The sequence below is a fragment of the Helianthus annuus genome, chromosome 2 (genome assembly GCF_002127325.2).
Source record: "Helianthus annuus cultivar XRQ/B chromosome 2, HanXRQr2.0-SUNRISE, whole genome shotgun sequence".
Taxonomy (NCBI): domain Eukaryota; kingdom Viridiplantae; phylum Streptophyta; class Magnoliopsida; order Asterales; family Asteraceae; genus Helianthus; species Helianthus annuus.
This window is the reverse complement of record NC_035434.2, coordinates 139,240,994-139,263,208: the sequence shown is the minus strand read 5'-3', so window position 1 is coordinate 139,263,208 and position 22,215 is coordinate 139,240,994. Positions and strand designations below refer to the sequence as shown.

Genomic DNA, 22,215 nt, shown 5'->3' with positions numbered 1-22,215 from the left:
TTGTTTAGTAGTTACTGATGACTACTCTAGATTTTCTTGGGTATCTTTTATGGCACACAAGAGTGAAACTCCTGGCATCCTCAAGGATCTTCTTACAATGTTGGAGAATCTCTATACGTTGAAAGTAAAAAGGATCCGAAGCGACAATGGAACCGAATTCAAGAATCAAGTTATGGATGAGTTTTGTACTTCTAAAGGCATTCTTCATGAGTACAGTTCTCGTTATACTCCACAACAAAATGGTGTCGCTGAGAGGAAGAATCGGACGATTATAGAAACTGCAAGAACAATGTTAGTAGAGTCGGAACTCCCTATTCAATTCTGGGGAGAGGCTGTATCGGCTGCTTGCTACACGTTGAACAGAGTTCTTACAGTTAAGAGACATGGCAAGACTTGCTTCGAACTCCTTCAGAAAAGGAAACCGGATCTTTCTTACCTTGAACCATTTGGTGCTCCTTGTACTATGATTGAGCCAGATGGAAAGTTTGGTGCAAGAGCTATCGAGGGTTTCTTCCTTGGATATGCTACTCCGAATTTTCGTGTTTGGAATTTAGCTACCAAAAAGATTGAGCTATGGAGCGAAGTTAGGGTTCAAAGGTACACGAGTCCTGTTAGGGCTCCGGGTGATCCGTGGATGTTCGATTATGATGGGCTATTTGACTCCTTCAATCTGCCAACCTTTGACGAAGAATCAGCAGCGGCTAGGATGTTGTTGGAAAGTGATAACGCTGCTGTCTCGCCATTGGTTAGACCTATTGTTGTTGACCCTCAAGCTTCTTCGTCAGTCAACAATATGGTTCAAAATGAGGTTTATGAAGATGCTGCTGATTATAATGACTCTTCTGAAGATGATGAATATCATGATGCAGCCGAAGGATCTTCAGCTCCAGCTGCTCCTGTTCAAGGTGCTTCTGTAGATACACCTCATACGCAGAATGTAGACACTGCTGAAGGGAATGCATCCACCTCTACACACATTCCTGGTGTGGAGTTGGTTGTTGATCTTAATCTTACCAACTTGGGTATCAACGCTCGTGTGCCAGATAATCCTGAAATGAGGATTCACGATACCCATCCCCAGCAGAACATAATAGGAGATGTCCATCGCGGTGTGCAGACGCGTAATCAGCTGAGAAACAACCGGAATGCTGGTTTGTATTCAGCCATAAGAGAATCTGGTCAACAAAATGACTGGTCCTTCGCATGTTACGTGTCACAAGAAGAACCAAAGTCGTGGAAAGAAGCATTGAAAGACAGTGCTTGGGTTGAAGCCATGCAGGAAGAATTACAGCAATTTCACAAGCTTGGAGTTTGGAAGCTTGTTGAAAAGCCTGAGAACTACAAGAAGATTGGCACTCGATGGGTCTTCAAATGCAAGAAAGACGACCGTGGAGTGGTTATTCGAAACAAAGCTCGTTTAGTCGTTCAAGGTTTTCGTCAGATAGAGGGGATCGACTACAACGAAGTCTATGCACCAGTTGCACGTCTGGAAGCTATTCGGATCTTTCTGGCTTATGCCTCATTCAAAGGATTCAAGGTTTATCAGATGGATGTGAAGAGTGCATTTCTACATGGTGTGGTTGAAGAAGAGGTATATGTCGAACAGCCTCCAGGTTTTGAAGATCCTGTCCATCCCGATCGGGTTTGGTTGCTAAACAAAGCTCTCTATGGTCTTCATCAAGCGCCACGAGCTTGGTATGCAACCTTATCTACATATCTGCTGGAGAACGGTTTTCGAAGAGGTCTTATCGATTGTACTCTCTTCATCAAAGAACAAGATGGAGATCTTCTTCTGGTACAGGTATATGTTGATGATATTATTTTTGGTTCTACTAATGATGTTTTGTGTAGGAATTTCGAGCGCATCATGCAGGATAAGTTCGAGATGAGTGCTATGGGGGAAATGAATTTCTTCTTGGGACTACAAGTGCAACAAACGGAGTCTGGGATATTCATCCATCAGACTAACTATGTTGGAGACATCTTGAGCCGGTTCCAGATGTCCGATGCAACGCCCATTGGTACCCCATTGCCAACTAATCACGGAATAACTCCTGACTTGAAGGGTGAACCTGTTAGCCCTTCATACTATCGCGCGATGATCGGATCCCTTATGTACCTCACAGCATCAAGGCCAGATATAATGTACCCAACGTGCCTACTTGCCAGATATCAAGTTAATCCGAAGGCCTCACATCTTGCAGCTGTCAAAAGGATTTTTCGTTATTTGAAGGCTTACCCCGACACCGGTCTGTGGTATCCTAGGGATAATAACTTTGACTTGGTCGCATTCAGTGATTCTGATTTTGGCGGATGTAAAATCGACGGCAAATCCACAACGGCTGGATGTCAGTTTTTAGGAAATCGCCTAGTCACATGGCAGTGCAAGAAGCAGACGTGTGTCGCTACATCAACATGCGAAGCTGAATACATTGCTGCCTCAAGTTGTTGCTCACAAGTTCTTTGGATCCAACTACGGTTTTGAATTCCTAACTACTCCTATTTACGTTGATAATTCTGCTGCTTTAGATATCACTAAAAATCCTGTGCAGCATTCTAAGACCAAACACATCGAAATCAAATATCACTTCATACGTGATTGCTTTGAGAAAAGGCTAATCGATGTTGTTAAGGTCCACACCGATGACCAACGTGCCGACTTATTTACCAAAGCTTTTGACAAATCTAGATTTGACTTCTTATTATTGGTAAATGGCATTAAGGTCAAGCAAGAGTAAACCAACATCGGAAAATCATTTTTGTAAATATCTTTGTGTGTTTTTAAATTTATCTTAGTTTATTGAATTTAGGGGGAGTAAATCCAAAAATCTGAAAATCCAAAAACATCGAAAAATTTCAAAAACACAAAAACAATAGAAAAACAAAAATGAGTTTCCTGGCGAGCAAAAGAGAAAATGATAGTACATCAGTGGTCTATCCAAACCTCTTTAAACCTTAAATGCAAAACGATAAGCAGCTCTATATAAGATGTATCAGTAGGCTCACAATCATTTTAAAGTGTGCAGGGTGATATAAATCTTAATCGACTGAAGACCAGGTGGGAACCATTCATTGGCATATGGTCTTAGTACCGAAATTTCGTTTGATAGATTGCCGAGGTTCTGAGATATTCGGTCTTTATGCTGCTTATCATCTGGGTATCATGGTTGTATCTTTTACCGAAAAATAACGGGGACGCAAGTCTAGATCTTCCATGATACTATACATACGTGTACATAATACATACTGCATTCGACCTCAATAAGTGATAAACAATCACATGTCCAAAACAAATAAGTGATAAAATATCACATTTATCCGTGTGTCAAGTTCGTCTCTCTGCTGTACGGAAGTACTGACCTGTTCACGGACTTGCACCTGTGCCCTCATGCATACGAAAATCAAGTTCCTCATCAATAAGTGATTATATCACATAGGGCTTGTTTTCAAATCAAAATAAGTGAGTATCTCACATTTTATACGGTCAAACAGATGATAATCGGTATACTCACCGGTAAGATGAACTCTCGTGCATACCTTGATACGGGAATGTGTCGTGATGTGGATGAACACCGGTCGGTAAGTATAAATCATACCTTAACGTATCCCCTCGCCATGATTACATCTGATAAGTTGAGCTTAAGTGGACAACAATACCGATAATTGTTATAGGATGCTTATCTTAATGTTAACTAACTGAACAACAAGAGTGTTTTGGCATGACCGTACACTGATATGATTCTCTTACCCTCGAAACTCGCAAAAAGGATGTCTGTATATATTTATTTACTGCTTAACTTTTATTGTTTTTCTTTTAAACAGTTTCGTCGTTTGGTGCATATCAGCACGACATTAGCGGTGATGTCGTTTGATAACACTCAAAGGATTTTAAATTGTTGTCTTTCTTAATATTAAAACACACCTAAAATCTGTTTTAATATAAACTTTATAAAAGCCAAAAAGATTTTCTTTCTACTTTATTTTCGATCGTACGATGTTGGAGCTCGAGTCTTCGTTACCTGAAACCTGAACGAAAACCGAATTGACTAAATCTTCATAAACGGTCGAAATTTGCAAGTTTTGAAAGTTAAAGGCTAAAATTGACAAATTTATTAAACTTTCAAACTGTCGGACGGTGTTTGATTGTGACATGGTCATTCGTGTGTCACTTGTTTATGATTAACTATATTCCAAGCAGTTGTTCTCATTATGCGTTTAGATTTCTTGCATGTGCAGATTCTAAAGGCTAGGAGAACATGGTCGATGACAAGCTTCGGGATGAAGACACAACGTGAAGGCACTCAACTGATGAAGATGATCGAGTTGCCGCTGGCCATCATCAACACCACAAGGATCTCACTTCATAAAGTTAAAGTATTTCACGAGCATAACTCAAGGGGGAGCTTATGTTAAGGGGGAGTTTGTCAACACACTTCCTACATGATACGGGTAGTTTGTTGATACACTCTCTGCTTTCAAGACGTGAAGACTTTGAAGATCCTCCGACATTGAAGACTTGAAAGGACATCAGAGTTTTGGTAACTCGAAGACCAAAGACCGTCGAAGTTCGAGACGAGTCTACAACTATAGAAGATAAAGACAAAGCTACAGCCAAGGGGGAGTTTGTTGGTGCACTTGTGTCTGTACTTTGTCTGTATTCGGTCTGTATGTAAACGATGTCCTAAGTTAGTCTGTAAGTTGACCAAGTCAACTATCCTCCTAGTTTGACTTGGCCAATAAGTTGTAATATGTTTGACTGCATCGAAGGATAGCCTCGAAGGATACTGTTGATCCTTCGAGGTGCTCGAAAGATATGCTTCGATTGATAGACCTCGAAAGACAATCCTTCGAGGTCCCTACTGATCCTTCGAGTGACTTGTCCTCGATAGATGATCCTTCGGACCATCTATCGGATCCTTCGACCAGACATCATGGGCTGGATATATATATACCCATGCAGTGTAGTGTGAAACAGAAGAGAGATGCACACTTAGAGAGACAGACAAGAGTTGAGAGCATTCTGTCCGAAACACACACACACACACTTTGAGAGTTTGCAAACTGATTGTAAACACTGTGCTTGTAACCGGAAACTTTCTACGCATTAATACAAGTGGTGTTAATCGTTGAGTCTTGTGTGTTCTTGTGTTTGTTCTTGCATCATCCCGGTTTGCTCGCTAGCTTGGATTCCGCACTCGCTAGTGAGTTTGTATAACAAGGTTTAGGTTTGTTCTCGATCCTCCGAGAGGGACCTACAAAAACCAATTCCGTCATTTCTTGCACTATGGTTTTGTATTTCTTCATATTGCTGGTCATTCTTTTCAACAAATTCTGCAATTTTTTTGTACAAATAGAATGACGTTAATATGATAAACAATTTTTTTGTTTAATATACATTAAAATAGTATAGGTGTGTCAAACCTGTTTATTGATGTTCGAAGCTTCACGTAATTATGTTTGTTATTCAGAATCGTAGGTTATGCCAGGAGTAAGCTATATAGGAGTGTTGCAATAATCCAGTAGTTTCTGTATTTGTGTTCCAACTCCCATAACGAGGTTCAATTGCGATGTTTCTAGCATGTCAATGCTCAAATCAAGTATATCAATACTGGCATTGTCGATAGCGACACACAAAAAGAAGGGAAAGCAAGGTTAGAAAAAAAAAAAAAAGCTTCAACTAATATCAATATTGGTCACTATTTTTGTATGTGGGGAGACTTAACTTATATCAAAGCTAAAAAAAATTATTTCCGGATACTTTTCATGAGAAAAAATATTTATTAGCTTTGTCTTCAAAGAACTTAAGAAAACAAATAATATGACATCTTATGTCAAAAGAAAATGTGCGCCAACATCCATATGGACCACCTTGTGGAGAAACAACTGAAAAAAATTAACGGAAGAAAAGAATAACTTTTTTTTGCATTGCTGCAATGGTTTCATATTGAAGCAAAAAACAACACAAACAGTCGAAATGAAATAAACCAGAAGATTTATGATGAATTGAACAAACAAGATTCAATGAAACAATCTGATCGACGTAACTATTTTCAATCAAAACATGATACATAATACATACATATATATATATATATATATATATATATATGTGTGTGTGTGAATACAAAACAGTGTCTTTGGTAGTTCCAACCGCTTCATAATTGAGACAACATTTACTTAACCTATGACCCATAATACATCAATATGCACGGGCTTAACAGATTAAGGCCATGTCAGTTACAATTAATAATAATAAGTCTTGACCCATATCAAACTAAAACATAAACATAAAACACATTATGTTTGCAGACCATCTTCAAAGAGCATGATGGGTTGAACAATTAGTTTTCAACATATTTTTACTTGCTAGTGCTCATGCATGTTCTGTTTTAAAAGAAATTTAGGGTTTCTCAATTTTTTAACAACTCCTCTAAGATTTTCTAGGATAAATAAGCATAACATGTACCTACAGGATTTGAACCCTCAACTTTTTAGTTGTATAGTACACAACTTAACCACAACGATGTCCCCTCCGAGACATTCAGTTTGATAGGACATTCAAATCTCATGGGATATAAAACTTAGTTTGGGCCGCCACATGTTTTAGCAATAATTTATTTGATCTTGCAAACTTGATTTATCTCGCGTCGGACGCAACTATTGGATGAAACAATTTATCTTGGTAAGATACAAATCTACTTATCTAAACAATATTTTAGTTTACTATATATATATCATAATCATCTTTGGAAAATAACTAAAGCAACACCTGTATCGGATTTGCAATTGGGGTATATGATGAAGAAGCATTTGATGCAAGAGCATATGATTTAGCTGCAATCAAGTATTGGGGAACGTCTACTTTCACTAATTTCCGGTACTATAAACATGAAGTTTATAACTTAATATGATTGAGTGCTTGTTAGTTCCTTTTCTTTTCTTATATATTATATACCTTTTAAAGTATGCTAGTCAATTGATATAGAAGAGTTTAATGTAGGTGACTGAATATGAAAAAGAACCGGAGAGGATGGATAACACAACACAACCCAACCCAACCAAGGAGGAGTATTAGGCCTAATCATATAATTAAGAATTATACTCATATAAATGCACTCACTTGCATTTAATACACAACGAATTTTAAGTAGAGAACCATGAAACTAGATAAACAATTGTATGTATGCAGTTCATTTAATGCAAAATGATACAGTTCTCGCACTTCTCTACTTAAAATGACTTTCACTCATTTAAAAAGGCTTTAGTCGACGAAAAGGGAAATAGTCAGCTTGCTAATTTTGATTGGTGTAAGTGGGTCCCTATCAAATGCAACATTGTGACTTGGAGAGGAAACTTGGATAGACTTTCTACGAGAGTGAATTTAAGAAGGAATGTGGACATTGGTTCTGCTATGTCCCCTTTTTGCAACGAATTTGAGGAAACGGTGGAACACCTTTTTACCGCTTGCGAGGTGGCGAGTCGGGTCTGGTCGGAGATAGTGGGTGGTGTAAAATTCCCCCGATATATTTTTTCAACTTCAAAGACATTTTGGAATTGCACAGTCATTCACAAGTTGGAAAAAAGGCTAAAAAATCATTCAAGGTTTGATTATAATTTCATGTTGGTGTCTATGGAAAGGGAGGAACGGTTTATTGTTCAAAGATATCAGGCGAAGTACGCAGGAGATTGTTAGGGAGATCAAATCGAGAGGGTTTTCTTGGTTTAAAAATAGAACATCTTGTAATTATATTAGTTGGGGTGATTGGTGTAAATACCCTATGTATATGTTGTAATTTGTTGCCCTTTGCCCGTTTGGGTCGGGGGTGCTTGTGTTGTTTGGCCTTTTGCCCTTTTGGGTCGGAGGTGTGTTTTTATTGAAGTTCTCTTTTCAAAAAAAAAAAAAAAACATAAAATGCCAAATGACTAGATCATTCTTTGTTCTCAGGAGAAGCATTGGTTTCTCAAGAGATTCATGGAAATACAGGGGTTTCGAGGCTATTCCAAGTCTATGCATCTTTTTTTCTCTATTCCAAAATTCATTTGTTCTTGTATACGATGGTAGAGATACTTTTAGTCATCAATGACAACTTGCCAGGTCGTTGATTTGTTGTGTTTGTCATCTTTGCATTTATATATAGATAAGAGCATTCTCATCCAAACCATCAAAATATGTGAGGGGTAGTTTTTATATTATAAAGGGTATAAAAAATGGTTGTGAGTGGAGGAGAGAGAAAATGTTACTGTTCATCTGTATATTTGGGGGACACTGTTCACCCAGTATAATTTTTTTAATATATATTGAAAGTGGTTGTGAGTGAAGGAGATAGAAAAGTGTAATGATAATATTATTTAATTGAAAAGGAGAGAGAAAAAGTATTTGTTTTTAGTGAAAATATATTGATATAGGAGTTGTTTTTTAGTGGAATGTATGTATAATTTGATGGATTGGATGAGAATGCTCTAACGATTACCAAAATGGTTACGATGAGTTTGGTATTCTAGGGCTTATTTAGCTTTTAGATTATTTCCTAATGTAATTGTTGCATTTAGTGATCAAGGAGGTGGCATGCATATTAAACACAATGTAGAAATGTTTAAATTTATTTAATTCAGCCCCATAGTGTGAAGAAAGTTGAAACATTTATATTATCCTTTCAATTGGAGAAGTGGAAGAAGCAATTAGATTCTTGGATTGTCGCAGCAATGTTAGAGGAGTCGTTTAACTGAATAATCGGTCTCTGTCTTATGTTCTACCGGAATCACCAACCACCGAAATTAACCGATAGATACCTAGACCGTGCTCTTCGGTGCTGTGTTTATATGGTGATCGGTCTCCGACCAGTTTCAACTTGTACCCAGTTCGGTATGGGTAGACCTGGTTGCTCAAAACACAATGGGAGTGTTATGTCTCAATGGAACTTCCACACAGAGATCATTGTAAAGCCCTAATTAAAGTAACACAAACCCATAAAATATCAGTTATGTGTGTGATACTTTTACAGGAAGACTACCGCGTTCTCTACTAAAATACCGTTCAAACGCTAAAAGTGATTCATTTACAAAACAACCATCGCGTTATTTCAAACCCCAAAAAACAAACCGTGTCAACTACTAAAAACATTTGGGGCTGAACAGAAGTTACCCACGACTCAACCACTGCATAATATCATCGCGAATCACTCCCTTCGTAAAACCATTACCACTGGACACTAACTGTCGATACTGCATATTACTCGTAACAGGCAGTTGACGCCTCAAAAGTCTTGACACAGTCGGGTAGGCCGTAAGCAAAAGGTTCCTCGACGAGGTAGCCAGACGCTTTCTAGATTCCTGATACCAAACCCCTGCTGGTGCAGTTATCCGGCGTCGATAATCACTCATCCGCTTGCTTGGTATTCTCATTGTATTACTGGTGTATTGAATCGGACCGCCTGCTTGAATTTGAGCCGCTGGTTTCATCCTGTCAAGCCACTGGAGAATCCAGTTTCCCAAATTCCGGCCAACTTCAATGTCTCTCTTTTGAACCTCGCGGTGAACTTTCAGTGTTACATCAAATACGGTTCGTGTTTTGCTGTTATACAAACAATCAATAAGTCAAAAACAAAACAAATATAGAGTGAATTTGTTCTCGCAAAATACAAAAATAGAATAAGTTTACAGAAACTATCTACAGAAGTCAGAAGATAATCACAGTTTATATTCAAAATTGTTAAAATCAGTCTGATACGTGCCGAAGTCCCACGTTTCCATCATCTCCATGTTTCCCTATTTATTGCATTAAATTAGGAACAGTAATAGGTCCATGTTTTCATTAGAGTTAGTTATCTGCACATTTCCTTCATGTTTGTAAGCCTATATAAGGCATTCTTGTTTTGTTAAATGAATAATGAACAAAATATGAATTAAGTCTTGGTTGCTTTCTAATTTTCTTTCAAGCTTCGATCTATTTTCTTTGGATCAATTGATTAACGATTTGGTTCGTAACAATTGGTATCAGAGCCACCGTGATCCCCCTTTGGACCTATGGCTGCTCAAAATCTATCCAAACCCGAGTTCCGTCAATGGAGGAAATCCTTTGCAAGACTAGAGTCCCGGTTTGAAACCATATTCGCTGAGATCCGATCAACCCGAACCGTGTTCGAATCTCGCCACACCCCTACATCGCCACCGTCAGTTACCGCTCTCGTACCACCAGCGGTTTCCGCCGCAACACCACCTGCCTCACCACCAAAAACCGCCCAAACACCCTCACTTGTACCGGTTCCTAAATCCGTACATGTTGCTATATCGACATCAGCCCGAAAATCGGCATCGTCTTTACCGAAACCAACCCTTTCTTTTCCACCAATTTACACGACATCAACATCCGTCAAACCCACATTGGCTGCCCTTACTTGTGTGTTAAACCATAAGGCTACAAGTGCTATGGAAAAGAAGGGTAGCATCGTCCATCTTGTCCATCTTGAAGGTGAGGATTTTGACAACAGAATGCTCAACCATTTTGTTCGGAAAATTAAGAGATGGTCACCAAATGTAGAAGCCAATGGGGAAACCGACTTGCAACCACGTGCAGTGGCACATCTCTAGTGGCGCTTCCGCGACCCGTTGCTACCGCTCCGTATGAGATTGTCCGACTCGAATGGCGACCACCGTGGCAAATTCATTTCGTTCTTGAGGACAAGAACGTTTTGAAGCGCGCGGGAGTGATACGTGCCGAAGTCCCACGTTTCCATCATCTCCATATTTCCCTATTTATTGAACGTTAACCTGACCCTATATATATATATATATATATATATATATATATATATATATATATTTATATATATATAGGATTAGGTTCAAACGTGAACATTTTCTCTAGCGTGAACTGCGTGAACTTATCTGGGCCCTTGATTTTGTAGATGATAGATCTTAGATCAATGGCAGAATTGTAATTAAAGGTTTAATAAATTTAATTTAAATTTTAATCAAAAGGGTAAAATAGGGAACTTTCATATTAAAGATATGGAAACTAATTAAATTGTAATCCCCTAAAATCCCTATACCAGTTTCAATATATTCTAACAAACACACACATACACCGCACACACACATATCCCCCAGACGACGGCAGCAGAGCCGGTGACGGCACGGCGGCCGGCCACCGTGGATGGTGGTCCGTCGAGAGCTTACACTGGATGGTGGTCCGACCGGCACAACGTGGGACGTGGATGGTAAGTCTTTGAATCATTTTCTTTTCCTTTTTTTCTTTTAGATCTTTCTAGATCCAAGCTTACACTGACGATCACCGGTTGCGCCGATCTTCCTCCGCCGCTAGCGGCGGTGACAGTTTAGGGCCGATCGTCTGCAACAAAAAGTCATACTCGTTCCTCTTGACCAAAAGCTTGACATGCTATGGAGTTTCATTAAAGCGCATTTGAATTCAATAATTCTTGTTTTTCTTTCTGCCTGCAAGCAGGTAACTTTTTTAATTTTGTTTTTCAGTTTTTTATTTTGTTTTTTTTTTTTGTTTTGTAATTTGGAGCCTGTGACGCCTCTCTTGATAAGTGAGGTTTGTACACGAAGCGTTCAAGAAACTGCAGCCCGGGATCCCATTAAAGTGCCTGCATGGAAGGATGAAACAAGTGAAAAGAATGTTTATATTGCGACAGTTTGTTGAACAAAGATCAGTTCAATCAGTTCTTTTTTGAACTGATGTGTCTTCAAGGGGCCTGGATTTCAACAAGGGGGTCGATTGGGTTGTTCAGGTGATCTACGGTTTTAATTGAAGTGATAAAATGGGTGGGTCGGATAATAGTCATAACGTGTTCATGTTGAAACATGCTGTTTTTTGTGTATACGTCAAGGCACGAGAGCTCTGTTCGTGGACCCAAGGTAAACCTGTGACATTTAGGCGCTGTACACATGTGTATTCTGATTTTTACTCTGATTTTAAGGCGCTGTACACATGTGTATTCTGATTTTGCTATGTTTTTAAGGCGCTGTACACATGTGTATTCTGGCTTTGCTATGTTTTTAATGCGATGTACACATGTGTATAGCGTCTGTTTTTGTGATATCTCATATTTTTTTTGTGTATTGAATGTGTAAAGTTGTTGATGTACACTTGTGAATTATGCAAAGTACTAATTGCTGAGTTTTTTGTGTTATTATAGGAGACGTCGTAAGTAAACGAGGAAAGTGGAGATGGAAGGTCGATAAGGATGATTCACGTATGAGGTCGATAAGGATGATTCACGTATGTTTGTTTGCTTGGTCGATAAGGATGATTCAGCATACAACGCGGCGAATAGTTGTAAAAGACTATGTCTTTTTTATTTTTCCGATTATGTTGCGTTTATTGTTTTCACGAAACTGGAACTTGTAATTGTATGTTTTTTTTGGTTTGGCAAACATTATGGAAATTGTTATTTGCTTAATATAAAATTGTTTACAAGTTTTGTTTATATGTATGTATTATGTAGCTAATTACAAATATGTACCATGCTGAGTACACATGTGTACTGTTCAATTCATATCAAAGTACACATGTGTATACCGTTGAAATCTGAAGGTTACGTGAATCTTAAAAATCATAATCCGAATTCTGGTGGTGAAATCTAAAAAATAAAAATGAAATAAAAGATAATGTGGATAATGAATTTAAAATAGGAAAGATGTAACTTAATTCAATTATTAAAATAATGATTTAAATCTAATTTTTTATATAATTACAATCATACCGTTAACAACTAAAAAGGAAATCAATGGTCCAGATTAGTTCACGCAGTTCACGCATGGGATTAGGTTCACGCTGGAACCCTACCCTATATATATATATATATATATATATATATATATATATATATATATATATATATATATATATATATATATATATATATATATATATAACAGAAAACCCTCATTTAGGTAGAAAACTCTGGAAACCCAAATCTCCCCCCATTTTTACCCAACCTCCCGACATTTTTTTTTTTTTTTTGAAAAAAATTACACATGTAATATACATATTTTAGAGTGTTTTGGGCCAAAAAAAACAAAAAAGCGCCGAACGGATTTTTTTAAAAAAATAAACAAATTTCAGTGCCTAACATGTGTTAGGCAAAAAAAACAGAAATTGCTGAAATTTTTCTTTTTTTTTTTTAAATTATCCCTTCGGCGCTTTTTTGATTTTTTTGGCCCAAAAGTCTTAAAAACATGTATATTACATGTGTTATTTTTTTCAAAAAAAAAATGTCGGGAGGTTGGGTTTTCTAGGGTTTTTTATATAGATAGGGTTTTATATATAGCCCAACCCTATATATATATATGTATATGTATATGTATATGTATATGTATATGTATATGTATATGTATATGTATTTGTATATGTATATGTATATGTATATGTATACGTATACGTATACATATACATGTATATGTATATATATGTATATGTATATATATACATATATGTATATGTATATGTATATGTATATGTATATGTATATGTATATGTATATGTATATGTATATGTATACATACATATATAGAGTAGGAGTTGGGTGGAAAGTGTGTTTTTCCTAGAAAGTCTAGGAAGCAATAAGAACGCGACATGTGGCATTGAAGGATTTTATCTAAAAGGGCATTTATGTACTTTCACAATCTATTTTTATTTTAGGAAATTATCTTCAATAACTAACTATCCATAAATTTCGGAATTTTTTATTTTAGATTTCTGATCTCACGTAATATCAATAATTCCTTTGTTTTCTTGCTGGAATCTATCAGCATGTTCTTGATACTGTGTTTTAACAGTTTGTTCTTGGTGATGTGTTTTAATAGCAGGCAGATTCATACAGCTGTGTTTTATTATTCAGATTCATACAGTTGTGTTTTAACAGCAAGAAGATTCATACAGTTGTGTTTTAGCGTTAGATTCATACAGCTGTGTTTTAACAGCAAGCAGATTCATACAGTTGTGTTTTAGCATTCAGATTCAAACAATTGTGTTTTAACAGCAAGCAGATGCATACAGTTGTGTTTTAGCATTCAGATTCATACAGTTGTGTTTTAACAGCAAGCAGATTCATACAGTTGTGTTTTAACAGCAAGCAGATTCATACAATTGTGTTTTAGCATTCAGATTCATACAGCTGTGTTTTAACAGCAAGCAGATTCATACAAATGTGTTTTAGCATTTAGATTCATACAGCTGTGTTTTAACAGCAAGCAGATTCATACAAATGTGTTTTAGCATTCAGATTCATACAGCTGTGTTTTAACAGCAAGCAGATTCATACAAATGTGTTTTATCATTCAGATTCATACAGCTGTGTTTTAACAGCAATTCAGATTCATACAGCTGTGTTTTAACAGCAAGCAGATTCATACAAATGTGTTTTACATCAGCAGATTTGGCCCCAGCTTTCGATCGGCTTCCGGTAACTGTTCCGCTGCTATCTATCCTTTCCAAAGTTTCCTGCTTTTGAATCTCTTCCCTGCAACCAGCAAAATACCGTCAATTACAAACAAGAATCACCCGTAATCGCTTTGTAAAACACGCAGTACAATGAAAGCTTGATCATACGTATATGGAACAAGGAAAATCTCTTATCTTCATCCATGATTTTAGGTATTTTTGGTATGATTTTGGGGGTTTCCGAATTTGGGTTTAGAGAGAGAAAGAGAGATAGGGAAATTGGCGTGAATTAAGGAGATGTGATATCTCTGGCGGTTATTTTTGATTGGTTTAAAACACACATAAGGACGAAATTGCCCCTACTCATTTAAAACAATCTATTAAATATAGTTAATTATTACAAGATTGCCATTGATTTAATCTCAACCCTTAAAAACACCAATCGGATGGACAAGATCGCTTCCTAGACTTTCTAGGAAAAACACACTTTCCGTAGGAACCCTACTCTACATATATATATATATATATATATATATATATATATACACATATACATATATAGGGTAAGGTTTATACGAGAATCACATTTATTGCGAGAACCAATGTGAACACAACCAAAAATACCTAAAAACAACCTACCCTCCCCCCTAAGTTAGACGCTAAAAACTAAACCCCAAAAAAAACCTAAAAAAACCTAACCGCCCCCCCCCCCCCCCCAAAAAAAAAAAAAAAAAAAAAAAAAAAAACCTCAATCCCCCCCATGCGCTACCCAAGCTAAAATGCTAAAAACTAAACCCCCAAAAATCCCAAAAAAAAACACACACACACAAATTTTTTTTTTTAATATTTTTTACTTTAAAGTCGCTACTTTTAGTAGCCAAAATTTTTTTTTTTTTTTTTTTGTTAACGAAATCCAACGATTTTTTTAAACAAAAATATTAAATTTTTTTTTGTGTGTTTTTTAGCTATTTTTAGGTATTTTTGATTGTGTTCACATTGGTTCTCACGGTTCTCGTAATAAATGGTGGTTCCTAACGGATTATTCTCATATATATATAGGCCAATCATTTTTGTTCTCCTTTTTCTTTGTCCAATAAAGTTTTTTGATGTTTTTTTATTTAATATTATTTACACATCTTTTTAACATAATCCCCACATGCCCACTACACTTATTTTAGAAAAAACGTCTCATATGCCCCATTGCTGATTGGACTGACACATTGCACACAACGCCCATAGGTAGTGATATTACTCATGTGTACCACTACATATGGTCTTATGTGTTTTTAGATGGATATTAGGTGGTAAAGAATTAAAGAGTTTGTGTTCCTATTACTTTTTACTGAGAGATATTATTTTTTAATAGTTCTATAATTAGTGTAAATATAAATAGGTAAATGAACCATATCTCTCATATATTAAATGCTATGCGTCTTTTAAGGTGATTATTCTCAAGTGATTTTGTTTTTGTTCTACCATTGACTTGAAAATATTCTTCATTCATGTCTTTTTGTAATTTATAGTTATGTCTCAATTCTATATTTAAAACCTTCATTTTGCATCTTTCTTTTCACTCTCTCTCATACATCAATCTCTAGATTGAGCTTTGAAGTCCAAACAAGGTTCTCTTATGGATTTGAACACTAGCCCAAAATCTGAAGCAAGCCTAAAAAGGCCTAACTTGTTTTGTATGGAAAGTGATGCATCAAGTTCAGATGTGAAAAAACAACACAAGGTTGATGGTGATGAAATTAACATTCAGATATCAACAAGGCCACTTGTTGATCAGTCCAGTAATGTTGTCACGACCAACACTCACCCTAACCCAGCAACTACCAAACGCACCTCAATGTTCCGAGGAGTCAGCAGGTGATGGAGATTTACGAATGTGTTTAAAAAAATTATGCTATAGGGTTGACTGTTAAGTTTCTATGTCGGGAATGATATTGTTTTTAGGATGTGTTGTGGTGGGGTTAAAGGTAGCCACACTTTTTTTATTCACCATTTACACCACTAAGGGGGTTGTGGGGGTGTGAAATGTGGTGTGGTGAATAATAAAAAATTGAAAAACAGTTTTTTTATTATTTTTTTATAGAGCTAAATGATTAGATTATATATTATTTAATATTTTTTAGAAAATAAAAATAAATAAAGTATGCCCCTAAACCCATGATTTTGGCCACACCCTAAGGGGCAACACCCAACGACGTCATTGTTGTAATGGTAGGGCGGTGGTGGTGACGTTGAGCGCCTTTTGCCCACAATACATAGTCTTTGTTTTTTTACCGACAATGAATATTTATAAATTTCTTGAAAGATATTAGGGTATAAGAAAACTTTTCTTCTAGGTTTTTATTATTTGGATAACAGATAGTTTTGATTTTCAGACATCGACAAACAGGACGATATGAGGCTCACTTGTGGGACAAAGAGGCGTCGAACGCAACAAAAAAGAAGGGAAAACAAGGTTAGAAAATAAAATGGATTACTAGATTTTAATAATCACAACTATTCATTGTTATCTGCCAACAGTCTCAACCAACCACGGGCAATCCCAACTATTAACATGTTGGCCTCCAATGGATCCTGACTAACGTAACCCTAGTGTCGGTCGTCGGGAAAACGTTTTTCGCCGGAAAACTCAACTTTTTGTCTCAACCTCTTTGTAACCTTAGATCAGATCTTTATGAACCTTTTTTTTTCTAGTAAAAGCCCAATTATTGAGTTCGCTGGAAAACTCATTTTTGGTCGGAAAACTTTAGCCATAAGATTCAACATTTTCGATCCAAACCTGTTGTTAACCCTAGATCGGACCTTTAGGAACTTTTTCTTTGTAAAAGCCCCAATTATTGAGGCGCCGGAAATCTCCTTTTTAGTCAGAAAACTCAACATTTTCGTCCCAAAGCTCTCTGTAACTTTAAATCAGACCTTTAGGAACTTTTTTCTGGCCAAAAACGTTTTTCCGCAACCGGCAACTAACGATGTTAGAGTTCCGTTAGTCAGAGTCCATTGGAGGTGACTGCCAATGATTTTTATGTTAGGACTGTTGACAACAGTTAGGATTGTTAAAATCCAATATTCTAAATAAAATTATGTAATATCAATAGTTGTCCCTAGTTAGTAACCATATAAAAATAATGGAATAAGATGCATCAGAAAATTAAAATATGTGTGGCGACTAAACCTGTTTTGGGGCTAAAAAATATACAAGCTTTAAAGAATTCACAAAAAGAAAATACAAATATGACAACTTTGTTCTTTAATCTTACAACCCTATTGAGTCGACCCTCCTTTCTTGACCACTAGCTTTTCTTGGTTGTCCACCTGTTTTGTGACCACCATTTTGATCTTGCTAACTTGATTTATATGTTTATTGTATCTCGTGTCGGATGCAAATAACTATTGGATGAAGCAGTTTATATCGGTAAGATACAAATCAATCTTCTAAGCATGGTTGTAGTTTACTATATTATAATCAACATTGAAATGTAATTAAAGCATGACCCGTAATGGATTTGCAATTAGGGACATATGATGAAGAAGAATCTGCCGCAAAAGCATACGATTTAGCAGCACTCAAGTTTTTCGGAACGTCTACGCAAACTAATTTCCCGGTATTATAAACATGAAGTCTATATAACTAATATTGTTAACTCGTTTTAGGTTCGATTCCCACAAGGAAGTTTTTCCAGATTTAGGGTTTCCTCTTGAATTGGCGTATAGGCATTATAGCCTAGCTAGTGGAGATTGATATGATCGGGTGGTTTCGCTGGTGGTGGCACGATGATACTCCAGTAATTTGCCGTTTAAAAAAAAAAAGAAAAGAAAAAACTTGTTTTTTTTTTCTTATTCATTACTAACTTTTCAAAAGATACAAGTTACTTGACACTAATAAGTTAACCGTAGGTGACTGAGTATGAGAAAGATTTGGAAATGATGGAGAAGAAAACCAAGGAGGACTATCTCGACATTTTAAAAAGGTAATAACTTAATAGTTTGTATACATGCATAACTTAATAGTAAGAATTATAGTCAAATAAATGCATACACATATTATAAATGCATATTACATGTTCAAGATATAACTAAATTTGAGTATAGAACCATGGCAACTTATACTATGGTTCTCGAATTTCTCTACTTAGCTATGAAATGACTAGACTGCTCTTCATTCTCAGGAAAAGCGACCGTTTCTCAAGAGGCGCATCGAAATACAGAGGGGTTGCAAGGTCATTTCAAGTCATTTCTTTTTTCCTTTTTTCTAATTCATTTGATTTTATTGTTAGCATATAATTCTTAAAAGAAAACTGAATTAGAAAGTTTAGGAGCCTATAATTAAGAGATGCAGTCATGCAGATCAAGCTATAGTTTGTCTAAGTTTGAATTTATAATATTTTGTATTTATCATTTGTTTATTTAATTGGGTTATCAGTGTTGTAAACTAGTCAAGCTTTATAACCTAAGTATTAGGCAGTTATCTAACTTAACCGACACTCTGTAACCGTCACAAACCTCCGATCCTGTCAATACTTCATTTGTATTGAAGAATGTTCAGTCAATAAAACATCATATTCCGCGATCCTATCCATAATTAGTATACGTATTAGATGAGGTATATTTAAGGGTTTAGTATAAAGTGTAGGTTGATGTATTTTGTCGAGTTTTGCTAACTAAAGAGTCTGACACGATGTTTCCAAAAATAATGTGTTTGTGTTCTCTTTGATACAACTGCAGGCATCATGGTAATACATGGGAAGCTAGGATTGGAAACGTCGGTGGCAAAAAATCTCTCTACATTGGCACTTACAGTGAGTTTTGATCTATTTTTACTCTTGTCCAAAAAATCTCACTATATTGGCACTTACAGTGAGTTTCTATTTTCTTTTCAGGTACTGAAGAGGAGGCTGCACATGCTTATGATGTTGTAGCAATAAAAAACAAAGGAACTAATGCAGCAACAAATTTTGACAAAAGCACATATACAAGAAGCATGACACCTGGGTCCAATTCTGCTTGCGACGTACCATCTCGTGCTGAAGATCAGCCGCTGCCACCCACCACCACCACCTCGCGCCATCACATCAATTAATCCGCTTGTTGTTCGGGTATAAAACTCGGGATTCCAGTTAAGTCAGTATGCAATGTTTGGTAAAGATTTATTACTTTTGCTCAAAACTATCAGGTTTCTATCTTATTTTGACGTTATAAAACTTCTATTACTTTTCGTTTGGAATAATTGTCTAACTTTGTTTTTTATTTATTTTTTCCCTACTGAGTCGTCTATGCCAACATGTTGTCATTGATTTGTCATGTTCATCATCTTTGTGTTTATATGGATAATGAGAACCCAAATGGTTAGAGGTTGAAATTCTAGGGTTTATTAACTTTTAGATTGCTTGTTTTTTTTGAACGGCAACTTTCATTAAAAAACGCACCTAGCAAGCCGCTAGGGCACACTACAACAACAAAGCGCACTACGCTTATAGAACAAAATTACATCAATCCTTCCACGTTAAGTTTTTATATGGAGATTGATTCTTCATCCAAAATATCCCAATGCTTTAATGTCTTCCTTTATTTTGTTGATTTTTGTCGCCTTGTTCCGAAAAATAGCCTCGTTCCTTTCTTTCCAAATGCACCATGCCGCCGTAAAAATTATCGCTTGAATACCTTTCTTCTTATAATTACTCGTTTTCACATAACTATGCATCATTACCAAATCTTTAATCGAGAAGGCAAAGAAATTTGGTATTTTGCACCAGTCGTTTATAGATTGCCAAATGGTCGTTGCGTCTGTACACGACGTGAAAAGATGATCACTATCTTCCTCTGTCTCGCCACATAAGCTGCACAAAGTATTTGGGATGTTAATTCTTCTTTTTTTTTCAGCGCCACTAGGGTCGGAAGATTATTATCCAAAGCCTTCCACATAAATGTGTTTAGCTTATTTGCAACCCATCCATTCCATCTCCATTTAAAAACATTCAGATTCTGCCTATTCTTGCATAAAGCCGCTTTCATCGATGCCACAGAAAACATGCCTTTATCATCCAACTTCCTTTCCCATCAGTCCGACTCCCGCGTGAACTTAGCGTGTTTCAAAACATCATCCAGCTTTTCATATCCTCTAGATCTTTCTGATTAAAACTTTGTGTTTTCCATCTCCACTTCCATGTCACACTATCATTTCATATTTCAATACAATCATGAACTTTCACTTCTTTCTCTTTTTCCAATACATAGAGATCAGGGAAAGCCTTGTTGAGAGGTTCATCCCCTATCCACATGTCCCACTAGAACCGAACTTCTACTCCCTTTCCCACTATCCCTTTGAGACAATTTTCCAACCTTATATTATGTTGTATCATGCTCTTATCCAGCCCCGCAATAGACTTCCAAGCGCCCGATACTGAAGTTACCAACGGCATGTATGTCGCCCTTATTTTGTTAAAGTGAATTGCTTCGATAACTTTTTTCCATAACGCTTGTTTCTCTCATTTAATTCGCCACCACCACTTGGTCAATAAAGCTAAATTAGCATTCCTAAGAGGTGTGATACCCAGGGCCCCGTCCTCTTTTGGTCTCATCACTTTGTCCCATTTCACCCAACACATCTTGTGCTTCTCCTCGGTCCCCCCCCCCCCCAAAAAAAAAAAAATTGTGTGACGCTTAGCTTCTAGTTGATTTAAGATTTTAATGGGCGCTTTGTAAAGAGAGAAGTAGTAAGTAGGTAATGTCTCCATTACGGGCTTGATAAGAGTAAGACGGCCCCCTTCCAAAAGTGTAGATTTTTTCCATATAGCCAATCTTTTTTTGAACACTTCCATAACCGGTTGCCAATGGGCGATTTTATTCATGTTGGCTCCAATCATTAACCCAAGGTATATACATGGAATTTTCCCATTTTGACAGCCGATCTCTTTAGCCGTCATCTTAACATCCTCATCCGAATCTCCTATTCCAAACATGTTAGATTAGCTATAATTAATATTTAACCCCGAAGCAAGGTTAAAACATCTATGCAATCTAGCCATCTTTAGAACATTTTCCTTGTTCCATTGCCCCACCAAAAGAACATCATCCCTAAACAAAAGGTGCGTAATTGAGGGACCGTTATTCGGGAGTTTTATACCTTGAAAAATACCTTCATCCGCCGCTCTTTCCATCATAACCGAAAATGCTTCCATCCCGATGAGAAATAGAAAGGGAGAGATAGGATCTCCTTGTCTAATCCCGCGAGATAATTGGAACTCAAACGAAGGGGATCTAATTATTAACACCGAAGATCTAGCGGACGCTAAAATTGCCCGAATCCATTTTGCCATTTTGAAGGAAAGTTCATTTGTTCTTGAATCAAATCCAAAAAGTCCCAATTAACGTGATCGTAAGCTTTCTCAAAATCGATTTTAAACATCAACATCTTCGTTTTCATTCCTTTTACCCACGCTATCACTTCATTAATAATAAGTGGCCCATCGACGATATTGTGGTCTTTTATAAAAGTTGATTGGTTATTCGAAATAACCGAATTCAGAACCCGTTTTAGTCTTTTAGCTAGCACCTTTAACATTGCCTTACTAATGCATCCCAAAAGATTAATGGGCCGAAAATCATTGAATCCCAACGGATCCCATTTTTTTGGAATTAAAGCTATAAGTGAAGGAGAACATCCATGATAAATTGTCTCAGATTCATGAAATTTAAGAACCTGATAAAAATCATGCCCCACCTTGTTCCAAAACCTTGTTCCACCTCGAGCGATCACATCAATTAATCCACTTGTTGTTCGGGTATAAAACTTTGGATTCAAG

At 36.7% G+C, this 22,215-nt stretch overlaps 2 protein-coding genes and 1 long non-coding RNA gene across 3 annotated transcripts; 2 read left to right on the top strand and 1 right to left on the bottom strand.

The window, feature by feature from the left end:
- Nucleotides 1-6,114: 6,114 nt before the first annotated feature.
- On the top strand, nt 6,115-7,055 carry LOC110922712. The gene is made up of 3 exons (XR_002583425.1): nt 6,115-6,682; nt 6,764-6,877; nt 7,001-7,055. It is a non-coding gene; the product is annotated as an uncharacterized LOC110922712 (long non-coding RNA).
- A 2,083-nt stretch (nt 7,056-9,138) lies between these two features.
- On the bottom strand, nt 9,139-9,759 carry LOC110896472. Its single transcript, XM_022143803.1, has 2 exons — nt 9,692-9,759; nt 9,139-9,571 (listed from the first exon to the last, which is right to left on the bottom strand). Exons 1-2 carry the CDS (start codon nt 9,757-9,759, stop codon nt 9,139-9,141), a joined length of 501 nt encoding a protein of 166 aa, XP_021999495.1.
- A 6,275-nt stretch (nt 9,760-16,034) lies between these two features.
- LOC110896485 (AP2-like ethylene-responsive transcription factor At1g16060) lies at nt 16,035-19,493 on the top strand. The gene is made up of 8 exons (XM_022143808.1): nt 16,035-16,273; nt 16,792-16,871; nt 17,820-17,828; nt 17,930-18,018; nt 18,311-18,384; nt 18,583-18,633; nt 19,139-19,212; nt 19,294-19,493. Exons 1-8 carry the CDS (start codon nt 16,035-16,037, stop codon nt 19,491-19,493), a joined length of 816 nt encoding a protein of 271 aa, XP_021999500.1.
- The last annotated feature ends 2,722 nt before the right edge of the window (nt 19,494-22,215 follow it).

Excerpts from the sequence above, each read along its gene's own strand:
- LOC110896472 (XM_022143803.1), bottom strand. The coding sequence starts at position 9,759 with ATGGAGATGATGGAAACGTGGGACTTCGGCACGTATCAGACTGATTTT. Across the intron at positions 9,572-9,691 it reads AACAATTTTGAATATAAACT|CAAAACACGAACCGTATTTG; the intron begins GTGATTATCTTC and ends TTTGTATAACAG.
- LOC110896485 (XM_022143808.1), top strand. The coding sequence starts at position 16,035 with ATGGATTTGAACACTAGCCCAAAATCTGAAGCAAGCCTAAAAAGGCCT. Across the intron at positions 18,019-18,310 it reads CTACGCAAACTAATTTCCCG|GTGACTGAGTATGAGAAAGA; the intron begins GTATTATAAACA and ends AGTTAACCGTAG. Across the intron at positions 18,385-18,582 it reads TATCTCGACATTTTAAAAAG|GAAAAGCGACCGTTTCTCAA; the intron begins GTAATAACTTAA and ends CTTCATTCTCAG.